This window comes from Cyprinodon variegatus, unplaced genomic scaffold, assembly GCF_000732505.1.
Source record: "Cyprinodon variegatus isolate N-32 unplaced genomic scaffold, C_variegatus-1.0 Scaffold71, whole genome shotgun sequence".
Taxonomy (NCBI): domain Eukaryota; kingdom Metazoa; phylum Chordata; class Actinopteri; order Cyprinodontiformes; family Cyprinodontidae; genus Cyprinodon; species Cyprinodon variegatus.
Genome location: NW_015150524.1, coordinates 1,054,091 through 1,068,789, shown reverse-complemented (window position 1 = coordinate 1,068,789; position 14,699 = coordinate 1,054,091). Strand labels below are relative to the sequence as shown.

The 14,699-nt window shown below is 37.0% G+C and overlaps 2 protein-coding genes across 3 annotated transcripts in view; both read right to left on the bottom strand.

Moving 5' to 3' along the window:
* Positions 1 to 5,534, bottom strand: part of sytl1 (synaptotagmin like 1) — a 12,573-nt gene extending 7,039 nt beyond the window's left edge. Inside the window, exons 1-7 of the mRNA XM_015372283.1 lie at positions 5,422 to 5,534; positions 2,168 to 2,294; positions 859 to 1,010; positions 657 to 765; positions 508 to 571; positions 387 to 423; positions 266 to 306 (exon numbers count right to left, since the gene is read on the bottom strand). Of these exons, the coding sequence (XP_015227769.1) occupies positions 266 to 306; positions 387 to 423; positions 508 to 571; positions 657 to 765; positions 859 to 1,010; positions 2,168 to 2,292 (528 nt within the window). The 5' untranslated portion in view covers positions 2,293 to 2,294; positions 5,422 to 5,534. The remainder of the gene's footprint in view (positions 1 to 265; positions 307 to 386; positions 424 to 507; positions 572 to 656; positions 766 to 858; positions 1,011 to 2,167; positions 2,295 to 5,421) is intronic.
* Positions 5,535 to 8,852: 3,318 nt separating this feature from the next.
* Positions 8,853 to 11,986, bottom strand: cd164l2 (CD164 molecule like 2). Of its 2 annotated transcripts, XM_015372285.1 has the most exons (6): positions 11,770 to 11,986; positions 11,401 to 11,487; positions 11,117 to 11,209; positions 11,005 to 11,040; positions 10,655 to 10,814; positions 8,853 to 9,810 (listed from the first exon to the last, which is right to left on the bottom strand). In XM_015372285.1, the coding sequence occupies exons 1-6, from the start codon at positions 11,846 to 11,848 to the stop codon at positions 9,795 to 9,797; spliced, it is 471 nt and encodes a 156-aa protein (XP_015227771.1). In that variant the 5' UTR covers positions 11,849 to 11,986; the 3' UTR covers positions 8,853 to 9,794. The 2 variants fall into 2 exon arrangements, with proteins under 2 accessions (XP_015227771.1, XP_015227772.1); XM_015372286.1 differs by lacking the exon at positions 11,005 to 11,040.
* Between the last annotated feature and the right edge of the window lie 2,713 nt (positions 11,987 to 14,699).

Genomic DNA, 14,699 nt, shown 5'->3' with positions numbered 1-14,699 from the left:
AAAAAAAAAAAAAAAAACTGCATATAAATAAAACCATATTTCTGAGACCTTTTCATAAGAACATAGTGATGTTCAAATAATTCATTATGCCACTATATAATCAAACAATCCAAAAGTTTTAGAAAGAAACATGTTTAACTTATACCTTCACATATTGTCAAATATTGACTCAGTGGATGGAAGATGGAAAACAGGCTAGCTGAACACTGTTTACCAAAGTGGTTAGTCACAGTAATGTGTGAGTGTAGGTGGGAGTTGCAATCACCTCAGGTTCTTCCAAGTGGCCATTACTTCTCATTTCCCACTCTGAACAGAATAACATTTGAATAATGTTACTCAGAGGCATCCAGTGGTGCACAAACACTATTAAAGACAATCTTTCATACCTTTAGATGGAGAGGAGCTGTTTGTGCTGTTCAAAACCTTATTTTTAGGAAACAAAATTTGATAATAGTATCTGATTCGTTTATAAATGATTTTGCAATATAGGATTAAACAAAAGCAAACCTGCAAATGCTCTAATGGTCTTCCGGGTCTTGGTGTAAAGTCTGGTTTCAAACCTTCCTCACTCCTGGAAGCAAAGAGTAGAAATCGAAAAGGTTTCCCCAACGATTACTGCAAGAAGAGCTTTTAATTTGAAGGGTACTCTAACTAACCCTCGGTTTTTCTCTTCTGTTTTCTCCTGCAGTCTTTCGTTTGCCCCAGGGGGGATGCTGTTGGAGGGAGTTTCCTCCTTCCCGGGGAACAGTTCATTCAGGTTCACATCTGTTACCATCGCAACAACAAGAGAATCATCACTGAGATAGACACTGCGGCCCCCATGGCATGAAATTTCTGCTGCTCTGACTGGAGACCCACCTCTGCTCTTTGTTTTTCTGTGGCGAATGGAGGCCCGAATAAGGTCACAGCCTGAAGTCCACCTGTGATGCCGTTTACTGTACTCTTCACTGAACCATTCTCCACTAAGGAGCCGAAGGCGTGACACATTCGTTTCTGTCTGCTCAAGGTGCCTGCAGCGTTGACAAAGATTGACATGATTAAAGTAAAATCAAAGAACTGCATCTTCACAAGAAAACTGTCAGTTCACCTTAGACAGAGTGAAGTCACTTCTCCCTCAGCTGACATTTAGGTTCTTATGTTATAAAGAGGGCTATCAGTAAATGAATTATACTCTGTCTGAAGAAAATGTTGCATCCCAAAGTGGCTCAATCATTTTTAATTTTTGCTACTATTTTGCACATGCTATAAATATTTGCACTGATTCACAAAGCTGACTGCGCTGAACACACGTAGATGCAACCTCTACCACTATTTCCAAAGCAGTTTGTATCTGTTATGCTAGAACAAAGTTATCTTCCTTTCGCCTTAAAACAAAGCAGTTGCAGCAGAGAGCTATTAAAGATGGGACAAACAATGTTTGTTCTGTTTAAAAAAAATACATTATTCATAAGATCTAACAAGAGGAATCACATTGTAATGGAGTCCCATAAAGTGAATAAGTTACCATTATCTTTTCCAGGCCTGTTCATGATTTTATTTTTGTATCATTCTGATAAAGCATAAATTGTACGAGTTTCAGTTATTAATTTACATTTATTCTTTTTTATCTATTATTACTTTAGTCTTTAGTAAGAGTTTTGTGTATGTGTGTATCAAAAAGGGGACAATGAATAGTGCTCCCACCGTGCCCCCCGGTTCACTGCCCCACTTTCCAAGCCCCTTCTTCTCTCCCTCGTCTGTGTCTTTGGTTCTGTGTTGTGATGATTTTAGTTTTTATGATATAATTTGTAAAAAGAAAACAGCTTTGGTGTTTGAGAACTGGGTGATGCTGGTTCCCCTTGAAAAATAACAAGGTGAAGTTTAGCAGCTTCATTGAAAGTTTATTAAACCTTTAATAAACAGGCCAATGACAACAGCTTATCCTAACAACAGTTCTCTCCTGAATTACTAGTACCAGAACAAGCAGTGTCTTTTAGTCATGGAAATGTACAGATCTGCATGAAGAGATCTGTACATTTCCATGACTAAAAGACACTGCTTGTTCTGGTACTCCATCCTGTCCTCCATCCTGCATCCTCCATCCTGTCCTCCATCCTCCATGTACAGATCTGTATGAGCAGAGTTTAACAAATATACCACTTCAGGGAAATAATATCCTTTGACTGACCTTATACGACCTTTATCGAGATTACGCAACTCCAAATCGCGTTGTAGCACCTGCAGGATGGAGGACTGCTCCTCCTCCGTCAGGTGGCTCAGGTCAAGAGATGAGTCATTCTGCTCCCCCGCCATACCTGGAAAACAGACGAGGAAAAACAAATAAATGTTACCTGTTAAGAAGTGCAATGTGTCCTGTTTGTATTTTAATAGGATTGTTCAAGGATATAACAGCACCTTTCTCAAAAGACTACAATCTGAACCATACTGTTCTAATTTTTTATACAAATTTGCTTTTTAACAAACATTCTGTGAATTAATTATTGCTTTATTTTTTCAGTGCCAATGTGCATGAATTGTGGAAGCTAGCATCATTTTTAAAGCAAATTATATATTTATAAGGCATTGACAAGAGATGCAAACATGTAAGCTATAAAAATGACTTCCATAATGTGAAGTAGTAAATACATTTCATTTTCAAAGAAATCACGTGGCATATTCACACTCTCACTATTCTTAACAATTCACAGATAATGCTTGGATAGAATATTTGGTATGCTGTCGCATTTAAAGTACAACGCAATAAAACACTCGTCGTGTCAATAGTGTAACTAGTTAGCTGGATTACATTGAGTGCCCTTCCTGTCTCAGCCTTGAGTTGATCTTAGTAACAAAGATGCTAAATTCCACACATAGCAAAATAACAAAAAAAGGCAAAGAAGACTGAGGAAAAATATCAAAACAATGAAAACATAATAACACAGATGAATGTTTTCTCCACAATCTACAAAACAGATGTACAATATTACCAGTAAAGAATTTAGGTACCTTTACTTGAAGAACACTTCCAAAAAAAGTAAGAGAATTTGAATTGATAAGGCCTTAAATTGCTTAAGGATTTTTTTTCATCTATAGTTTTTGAAATTGTTACATTTCTAATACTTTCATTTAAAGACACACATTTTTCTATATCATGCATCAGAGCATATTATGTGCATCACGCTTTGTTTTATATCACAAAAAGAGCTTAATTTATAACATGATGCAAAAACCTTTTATAATTTGTGTTGAAAAATGTTTAATTACCACAGGTTTTCGTAATGTAAAATCAAAGCTCATTCAGATTTTAAAAGTTAAATTTTTTAATATTGGTTTAGATTGGGCTGCATACTTCTACAGCAACAGTGTATGTAATGTAACTTAATACAGCGCAATGTGGTTCACAACCTATTCTAGTATTTGTCAGGATCATGTGTCATGCAGACAATAGCATAACTTAATACACAGAGAACCTAAACCTTTGTAAAATGTCATTGTTTAGCAAACAATCAAACATGTCCTCTGCAGCTACAGCTGGATTTCACAGAAATATCCTGATGGACATAAAGTAACCCACCTGCAGAATTCGAACCTGTTAGGATCAGAATTGGGACTAAGCTTTGGGAGAACACAGAGCTGCCATGTCTCATCACTATGGTGGGTTGTTCTCTTTAACAACCTACCGTCTAATCCATCATACTGACATCCAGAATTGAAGGGATTATGTTGGTGGTTTAAAAATATATATATATCACTTAGTATACAGTCATAAAACAGCAACAGCACAGTAAAAGACCTTTTCTCCCGGATAGTTTCTATGCAAGAGCTAGTAGTAATAGGGAACCTAAATTGAATTGTTAAAATAGGGGAAAATAAAACTGCGTAAATAGGATAATAGCTGTGTAAGAAAAAAAAATTTTTTCTTTTCTGGTTTTCTTTTGCTCTAAAAACCTGTGAAATGATTAATCCAACAATAAAATTCAAGACAAATGGATTTTTAATAAATGGTTCAGTGCTTTTTTTGATGATTCTGCTTCAATGAGCAGCATATTAACTATTTCTATCTCCATCTGCTGCTGACTTGTTACTGTTTTAGGAATATACAACCTAGCAATGGCTAAGATGCTCACACTAAGATACTGTTAATGATATCAGCTAATCTGAAACCAAAAACTCTTTAGTCAACCCCCTTTCACCTTTAATTTAACAACATGGAGATTATTGAATCTGACTTCAGCACCCTATTTTCTTTTGACCTATTTTTATAAACATTTTCTTACCGGTAATTGTTTTTGTTATTGTTTCATATCCCTTTGTTTCATAGATGCCAACACATTAGAGGTACACTTTAACTGAGTTACTATAGCCATAAAAAGTGTTCTGCAAGTGATATATTAGTCTGAGACTAGTGATGTTTGGCCCTTTACTTTTTTTTTCTTGTAGCTCAAAGGTCTGTATTTTTAGCTACTATTAAATACAAAAAAGACAGCAATGTAACGATTAAGTAAAGACTAAACCTTTTGGAAAAAAAATAAATCACAGCGGGAAAATACAAATAAACCATAGTCATTTATAGGTTCCATAAAAAACATAGTAATTTACAGGCCTGTTGTTCTTTAGATGGTAAAGTTCAGTGGAACTGGGAACTCAATTTCTTATTACTGCCTGAAAGTTTTGCTTTTGCTGATCTGTTAAAACATTGGGGATGGAGCACCTACTGTCTAGCACACTCTCTCTTTTTTATTTTTTTGCATTTTCTGATAATAGCAAACTTTAAAATCAATCAGGCACTGATTAACTGAAGCCATGTCCACATTCTTTATAAACAGCAATGGTTCCTGGAATGTCAGCCTTTACTTTTGGACATTAGTAGGCGGAGATGGATCTGTCTGCAGTAACTTGCAGTAACTTTTTATCCCCTCCTGATCTAAAATTACTCTGTATTTTGTCATGGCTGGGTAGATTATAAAAAACGTTTGTTTTTTTTTTACATTTAAATGTAACTGATGTACTTCCTGTGTATTAAAAAAAATCCCTTAATTGTGTGCTGAAAATTTTTTAATGATATTTATGTGAGATTTTGGAAAGGTGTTCCTAACTTTGCATGCGCAAACAGGCACACAAATTGGCAACAAAAATAGTTTCCACAAACATATTTCCAAAGCTGTTATTCTGCATAATGTATTACAACCTATAAACTATGATTCTAGTCAATGATTTAGCAATCTGGACGTTTTAACAGTTGATTAATGACATTATTTATCTTTTTTTCTATTTTTGTAAAAGAAAAAAAAAAAGATGGCTCCAGAAATATAATTTATTCCCAGAAAGAAAAAAAAAGCAGGGAAAAGACATTCGTCCCTCTTTTCTTTACCTCATCTATTTCTCTACAGCTTCTTTTAAAGAGGCAGAGTTTGTATAGAATGGAATAAAAATGTGTTTTACCTTATCTGACAGCTTCCACCTGTTCCATGGAAGAAGTGCGGGGAAAACTTTTTTTCCTGAGTGTTTCTGTTTGTGTGCTGAACAAACGGAGTGAACACGCCCTCAGGATCAGTCGCACAGGGGGCAGCCCTCTGCTCAGAGCTCAGCGTGAGAACAAACACAACACATACACACACACATACCCCACACACACACACACACACACACACACACACACACTCAGTCGTTCTGTCATCGTAGTGAGGACCATGTGTTGACTCCCATTGATTTTCAGTCATTTTCAACCCTTTCTATGCTTTAACCCTAAAACTAACCCTAAACCTTACCATTACCAATGCATACCTCACCCTAACCCTAACCCATTGACACATTAGCCCTAACCCTAACCATTAGCAAAATAGCATGTAAGGGCCGTCAAAATGCCCTCACTTTGCAATAACTGGTCCTCAATTTGATGGTGAAACTGGGAAACTTATCCTAGACAGGTGCGCGCGCGCGCACACACACGGAGCAGTGCGCAAGGGGCTTTAAGAGATGCAAAGCGCATGTGTAGAAAGAGTCTGCAGTTCCTCGTGCGTTTGGGATTTTTTTTTAACACCAGGGGCGGAGCTAGATGGAGGCCCAGGGGCCACCCTTACCCAATCATTGGCCACCCCTGTGGCAATCCCTACCCCCCACCCCCCCTCTAATACAGATGGTGGCAGCCGTAATAATCTCAAGCGGAATATTCACAATATTAAAAATCTTAATTTATTAAAAATTATTTGACAACTAAAACACTGGTTAATGTGTGGTTAATGTGGTTATGCACATCAATATACTATCATTTAAGATGACAAATACAGAATTCATGCTCTTTTGAGAGCTAGATCTTGTCTTATGGGGTAAAGAAAAAATGATGAACGTACTATGCCTCTGATGAATGCTTGCGAGTATGTTTATTTTGCTCTCAGAGGTTTATACATACATTTGACACAATACATTTTCCATAAATCAAAATATGTTCTGAAGAAATTTTAAACAATAAAAAATTTAAATAAGCTAAATAAAAAAATACTTGCTAGGTTTGATTCTAACGCTGACATTTCTGGGTAAAAATGTTAGCTCCTGATAATTTTCATAAACATCCAACAGTCATGCACTAATTTCATATATTTAGAAAGATGTAGGCCTAATCTGGGATTTACTGCCACCACATTGTTTCTTATCATACCATGTCAACATGGGGTATTGAGTAACTGTCTGTTAGGAAAGTTTACATTTGATGAAATCAAGTACTATTGCATCTTCAACATAATTGTGTTGCTGTTGATCCTCTCTTTTTTGATTTGCATTTATATTGCTTTTATAAATAGGTATCAATCATTTAATTGCAGCTGTGTTATTGTACATGTGCTGTATTGTGAGTGAGGGAAACCTCTTAATGCTACTGAAATCTCTGACAGGTCCAAAAACTCCACATTAGGCTTAGCTGCATATCAAATTATGCATGTGTTAAATGCAAAGGAATGTGACACAGGTACATTACTTAAAACTCAAACTATTGAAATGCAGCACAATTGTGTGAACGAGATATTAGGTCAATACGCTCCTGTATTGTGTTACATCACATTTGATGATCATATTTTAGATAGGCAGAATTGGATTTTCTGGAGTATATCTTTTAAATGCAGTTGTGGTGTCACACGTGTCCATACTGTGCCCGGGAACAAGGGTGATCTGCTTAAGATAATAATTTGAGCAATTGCAGGCACTTATAGATGGAATAGCGAACTGCTCAAAGCCCAAGACACAGTAAAATATACCTCCCCTCTCCTGATTCAGCAGCACAATGTAACTCAATTTGGACTGAATTAAAACATTTATATCATCCAAATATTTTAAATTCTTTATGTCAACATGTGTAAAAATATTACACCACCTAAAGGCCAACTGATTGATGAATTAGTTATTATTTTGTCTTATTACTTCTCTTTCGAGACTAAGCATTGTTTTACCATGAACACACTGTCATAGATAAAAATATTGCCTAATGACTGTGGCCTCTCTCAGCAGCGATAAGGCTCCCTTCTATAAAGCAAATATGGTTTAGGAATGGTCAACATCTTGGTCCCAAATATCACAGAAAACCTTTAGGGAGTTCAGTGGTGAACTAGTCAGGAGTTGCAGGAATCCAATAGAGCTCCCATTGTGGAAATGTCTCAGGTCAAGGTAGTTGCTTAAATAAAGTGTATTCTGTATTCTGATATGGATATGTTACATTGTATAATCCTATTTTAAGTGTGTATAGTATTTTTGCTGTCTAATCACTAAAAGCAAAGGTCACAAGCAGAAACAGGAAGAGCTGTGTGCAACTGTTGTCATGTACATAACAAAAACTTTGCATAATGCACTTCCTATTCAAAGGTATTTCATGTAAGACAGCATATTTAGTTTTTTTAGCTTTACAAACCTTTGAATAATGGCTAAATGTGATCCATATACAGAGAAACAATAGCTACTCACTGCTTATGTTGAGGCAGCATTCTTCAAACGCTTCTCTATAAACCACAAATGTCTGCTTGAAAGGTTTCTAGATTGCACAAACTGGGGAATGGATCATAAAAACTCCAATCATATAGCTGTAGTTTATAGATGTTTTGGGCTGCTACTTTTTTAACTATTGCAGTTAGCTTGCATGTGCACAAATTTTGTTTAAACTTTTTTTTTTTTGCTTATTTGTTCTCCAGAAAAGAAATATGAAAGATAACATAAATGTATTTGCATTAAGGCTTGTGAAAAAACAAAAAATATTCTTTCCTTTTTATTTGTAATTAATTCTTTGCTAAAACGTTAAGGAAACCCTGATAAAAACAAAAGGGATATTTGGCAGGCTGATATGACTCACACATACACACACGGATGTTTTGCCAAATAATAAGGTGGATGTGGGATTTAACTCGTCTGCTTGCAGTTGCACACACCTATTATACAAATAGTGAGTTAGCACACACATACACCTCTGCTCATATGAAAGATTCTGCTTGTTTCAAGTAGAAGGGAAGTCGTAGATTAACTTTATGTGTTTGCTGGACTTCCCTTTTGCACAGCAGAAAATGTTTGCATGTAGGAGGAAGGAGGGGGAGTTAAAAAGAGGCTTGGGTTCACTCCTGTTCTTTGTCAACAGACTTGGAAAAGAGCCACCCTCTGCTAGTTGGGAAAAGCTTTTTGTGTGGGTTTAGTCAAGCCTGCAAAGCCTTGGCATTCTAGCCTCGCTGCCTCTCCCCTGCAGGCCTCCCTCTGTGTACTCCCTCTGCTACACACTGACACCAACTCACAGATACTGTGTAGGGACAGATGAGTGTTATTTATGGCTGTCCAACATCATATCATCCTTTAGGATCATTCCTACAGAACAATAATGTAGTGCACACTGAACAATGATTAACCAGAGTTTATTCAAGCAAGAACATGACAAAACAGTAAAATGAGCCACTTATTTCCATACCCAGCATAAATATGAATACAGATAAAAACACCTGGGAGTCAAAGAGCCAAAAAGTTAGAAAACCCAAATCACTGGCTATAAGTTTTACTTTTTTCCAACACTTCTTGAAAAATAAAATAAGAATAAAGGGACACTTATTTAAAATGATAGAGAGGGGAAGTGAGCAGGAGCTAGAAGTTATGTTTGATGAAAACAAAATGGACTTTCAGCATGGCAGTGGTAACATCACAGTTAGGTATTTCAGTCTGGTGCATTGCAGCCTGGGAATGTGTTTTTAATCACTAAGAAAAATGAACAGTAAAATGAAAAAAACCTGATCAGCTTGTTAACTGATTGTTGAAGCTGCACACAGACGAGATACGTTCTAGAAGCACAAGCATAGTTTTCTCTCAACCAGGATCTTTAGGACACTTTTTCAGAATATTATGAACTTTTTTTCTGCTGCAAGAAACTGAATTTAAAAAGTGAATAACTTCTATTACTTTGATCGCTAAACGGCTGTGCTAAAGTGGAGAATAGGATTGCCAAGATTAGAAATTAGTGAATAAACATCTTTTCTAACAGATAGGTTTTAAATTGACAGTCAAGCTTTTTTCTGACCTACTGTCTGCGCAAATTATGTTGTCCTTCTCTATAGCTGTGCTGCAATATTCACCACACATTTGAACTCAATGGTTGATGGTAATTACTAGTAAATATATATGGTCAAAATCGATGAATTAAAAACAAGCATCCCATAAGGGTTTATGTAGAGCACCCAACCAAAAATGACAGGAGCTCAGAAAAAAAAAACAAAAAACTTCTTGTCGTCATTGCTGGATGAGTCACCACTCTGCTGCTGCTGCTGTCCTCCATCCTGTCTGATCGCCCTTCAAACATCTTGTCCTCACTGTGTCTGCTCACTGTACAAAGACAGAACAATTTGCAGGCAGACTGAAAGTGTTTGTCACCAGCCAGAGAATAAAATGCAGGTCTGAGAGACTCAAAGTGAATTGTAGTGCCTTACAGAAGGATTAGTAAGTTTTGAGCCTTTCCACATTTCAGTGTGTCATTTCATTTTTATCTTAGAGGCTAACACAAGTTAGAATAGAATTATGAATTTGAAGAAATAATCTATAGATGTACAAATATGCTTTAATCTAAACCATCCCTCCTTTATAGGTTTTTGGATGTTGTTTCATGTTGCTCTCCTATGACCAAACCACCTGCACTGCTGATGTGTACTCTTCATTACTAATGACTAATAGGAGTTATTTTGGCTTTCTATTAACAATGACCTTTACCTCGCTGATTTTCTAGTGGGTGAGCCAAAGTTGTAAAACAGTATTGGGTCTAACATTGTGACATGTTCTTTTCATTTTCAGACAAATTACTCAAAACCGATCTTTGAGACATTCAAAGCTTGAAATATGATGTAATATTGCAATCTATATTCAAACCTCACCAAATCAATGATCTGTCTGCTCTGTCTCCTACTGTTCACTAATGTTCTTTCCAACCTTTCCTTTGACCTCACAAATATGCACTGCTTTGTCTTAATCTATCACATTAAACCTAAAAAAGGACACTACCTAATAAAAAATGAAACAAAAAAATAAATAAACTTCAGGGGAATTAAGTAGTTTTAAAAGGAACTTCCCTTTGCAAAATACAGTGCATATTCTTCACACCTGCCACCAGAGGCTGCTAGTGCCTCAACTTCATGGTTACTCTGACATCAGAGATCACTTGTATTCCCAAACTCACATGGGGTCATAGTTGCTCTGCTCTTTGGATTTCAGGAAGCGCATGGCGAGGAAGCCGCCGGCCTGCAGGCACAGCACCAGTATTATCCCACCTATGAAGCTGGACATGTCAAACTTGGCCTGGGAAAACTCACTGGATGAGTTAGAGCTGCTGTCATCCCCTTAAAAAGAACAGAGTTCACAGTTTTTCCATTGCTGCCATAACAAAGAGAGACAGAGATGATTAGGAAATGTTAAAACTGGATCTACTTTGGGAAACATTTAGCTCGCATAAAAAAAGGATACGGTATATGTTTGACTTTGGAGAAAGAGGGTTGAAGTGGCTGCTAGATCACAGCTGATCCAATTTACCTGAGTCACCTCCACCAGCGGCAGCACGCTCCACAACTGGGCCATAAAATATCACATAGATTTAGAGAGGTTTCTTAAAAAATACGTCATGCAGTTCTTATTTTTTTACTACCTGTGCACAGTTCAGACACTCTGGTCCAGCTGCAGTTCATACCACTGTCTGCTGAATCCCCCTCATCAGTCACACACATGCCTGTATCGTTACCTGAGAGAAAAAGAACAGCATTTGTCTTTTACTCTGCTTTCTTGGGATGTTAAATAATTCAGTTTCTGATACAAATGAAGGGAGCTTCTGTTACAACAGCTGTGATGATTGAATTACTATCAGAATTCAGGGTTGTGTGTGTGTGTGTGTGTGTGTGTGTGTGTGCGGCGGTGTGTGTGTGTCTTCTGTACCAGATGGGCAAAGCCTCCAGACACAACCTGTCAGGTTTAGCAGGGAGTCTCCGACACACAGATCGCATGACTCAGCCTGTGAACAATCTGAGGGACAAAAGTGGCCGTCACTCAAAAAGATCCCATGATTATCACATTTTTACTGCCTTTATAATCAAAGCTTCCAGTCTGGAGGAAAATAATCCATAGCTCCATAGATTTACCTCAGTTTGTAAGACACAGTATAAAAATTGGGACTATCAGTAAATATATATAAAGAAAGCAGTAATTTAAATAACGAGTAATGTAAATGTGATGTAGAATACACAAGAGAAGTTGATTACTGGTTATACATCAGAAAGTAAAAGCAAACCATTAAACAATTCCTACCTGCTTGTAGGTGCACAAATGGAACCGCTGCCAGAAGCAGCACAGATGAGAAAAGGACCCTTAGTACTAAATGTTGCATTGTGATGAGTCCAGAAAACAAACACCTGGAGTTTTACACCGTACTACTTCTTATTTATCAGAAAAAAGTGAGTCTTTCACCGGTCTTTTAAAAGAATCCAAAACCTCCAACAGAGTTATGGGTCCCAGTGAGGACACACAGAGAAAGAGGCTATGGGATCTTTGTAACATGAGGAAGACCAAACTTGGTTCCCTTGACAACCGTATGACTCTCAGCAGTCCTGAAACAAACACCGGTTTGAACAGACTGACACCTGTTTACCTCAGCTGTTCTCACATGACGTAAAGGCATTTGTTTTAAATCGTTAGAAAAAAGTAGCTAATTAATATAGTCCAAAATAGGATCTAGTAGGTCTGCGATTTCCTTTCACACCCGGTTTTATGACTGCTTTCCATCCATCCATCCATCCATCCATCCATCCATCCATCCATCCATCCATCCATCCATCCATCCATCCATCCATTTCCACAAACCCTATTTTTAGTGCGGAATCATGAGGGGGCTTACCACCAATGGATGATGGGCAGATTACACACTGTGCAGATCACCAGTCCATCATATCTTCTATGTGTCTACCTATCGATTTCTGATTAAAGACTACATGTGCTAAGATGCAGTGCTGCCCACACTTACCGAAACCCTTTTTAAGAGTACCACAGAAGTGCCTGAATGCTATTTATTTTGCAGATATCCAAATATACTTAGTTAATTCCAAGGGTAAATGTCTTTGTGGATTTGCTTCTGTAGTATAAGTTATTTATACTCTTTTTCTGCAAAGATAATTAATGTTATTTTAGACTTTACAAAATCTCTATTGGAAAAAGCCTCTTTCTATCAACTAAACTATCTGTCAAAAACAAAAAGGAATATGGTTTTTTAGTCTTAAATATCTTACACAATATCTTTCTAAACAATTAAAATATAGTGGAGTACGTTCAATTAATTATCTGCACATGGCTAACTGCTAACCTAGCAACACATGATAGACAGAACAACTGGTATTGAGAAACTGGTAATTATTAAAACTCGGGGAAGGAGGTCAATACTGGTTATTTAACTGGCAGCCAACGTTCATACAATCTATGAATCCAACCTTCACGGAAGAAAGAAATTTGTTGAATGAAGGGCTATTTGTCACAAACCGTCCAGGAAACATGAGAGCATGTTTTTGTGTTAGTTGCAGCATTTTGGAGCTCTGGTCCTCAAGGTACACTGTCATGTATGAATAAGAAATCTCCTCACTTTAAGTAGGAAAACTTCTAAAATACACCAAAGTGTGCCTCGAGGACCAGGGTTTAAAAAAACAAAGCTGGGTAAGAGCATCACCCTGAATACGCCATCTCTGCAGGTAAATATGGAGGTGGAAGCATTATGTTATGAGGATAATTCATTTCAGCATGGACAGGGAGGCTGGTCAGAGTTCATGAGAAGATGATCACACCAAGAAACTGTCATTGGATGCAGCACATGCTTTAAAGTGGACTTTCATCCAGCCATAATTGAATAGTTAAAATCTAAGAGCTACTTTTTTAACTAAGAAATTTCATGAGGTTGAATGAAATGCTTTCCCCTCCACTTTACAACTCCATGCTTTTGTTTTTGGTACATCCTATAAAATTCCACTTGAATACTTTGCAGTTAGTGGGTATAATGTAACAAAAAAAGTGGTAGGTTTATGGATACCTTTACATTTTACTGTATTTTGGTCTAAAGAGATGCAATTCAGAAAAGGTGGGTAAAAAGTAAATGGAATTTTTTTTGTTGCTGCCAAACGGAAATATTCAGTCTATCAGCAGCAGGAAAAAAAAATCAAAAAAGCTTGCTATAAACAAAGAAAAAAATACATACATAAATCAGGTGCTACAGTACTGTCAGATACCCAAAGTTAGATAGGCAGCACAGTTTTACAATAATGTGAGCTTTTCTATATTTGTACCAAAACAGGTAATTTTCAAGTAAGAGGACATCTTAAAGGAATAGAAAATAAATGCAAATAGCTTAATGTATTTTTCAGGTACAGTGATGATTACATAGTCTGCTTCTGAAAGGAATGAGCAAAGGCTCCTTTGTGCACTTAAGATGCAGCAGAAGCTGTTCAAAAGGGGAGCTGTTTTTTTGGTATACCTCTCCTGTCTCAGCACCTAGACTGGAATGAATTGACAATCTGACACATCTTTTCCCTCAAAAACATATTCAGCATTTTCCTTCTCAGCTCTTAAAAAGCTGCTCCTCCAACAGACAAAAAATATCAGATGCCACCACTGAATGAAAAAGAGAAATCTCCACAGAATGAGTTCCACTCCTCTAAACTAAATATCTGTTAAATACGCCCTAAAAATGCTCTAGAGGGAATGCACAGTGCAGCTGTCTCATTCAGATGCTCTGAGTCACAGCCACCGACCACACGTAGCTACTATTCAGCCCAGAGTCACGACACCCTTTACATATTAATACAATTAAAATGCAATTTAACCACATCCAAATCACCGTCTCTTTCTTTCACAAATAGCCTACGTTGCTCACATGCTGCAACGTGGCATATCCTCCCAATACGTCTGGGAAAACCTCATCCAACGTGACTGGAGAGAAAAATAGAAAAAAGCCCATAAAACACAGAGATTTGCCCCGACAGCCCCTCCAAATCAATATATTTATACACGATAAAGTAATTATTAACAGCAATTAGTCAAAAATGCAAGATGAGGGTGAAGAAAAAACACATTTATATGTCCTATTTGAGACAGCTTTGTTACACACAAAAAATCTTTAAGCATTTTGCTACTTCGACGATATTTAATAGATCTTCATATATAAGATTATACAGACACGGCAGCAGATCTGGGAGGAGAAA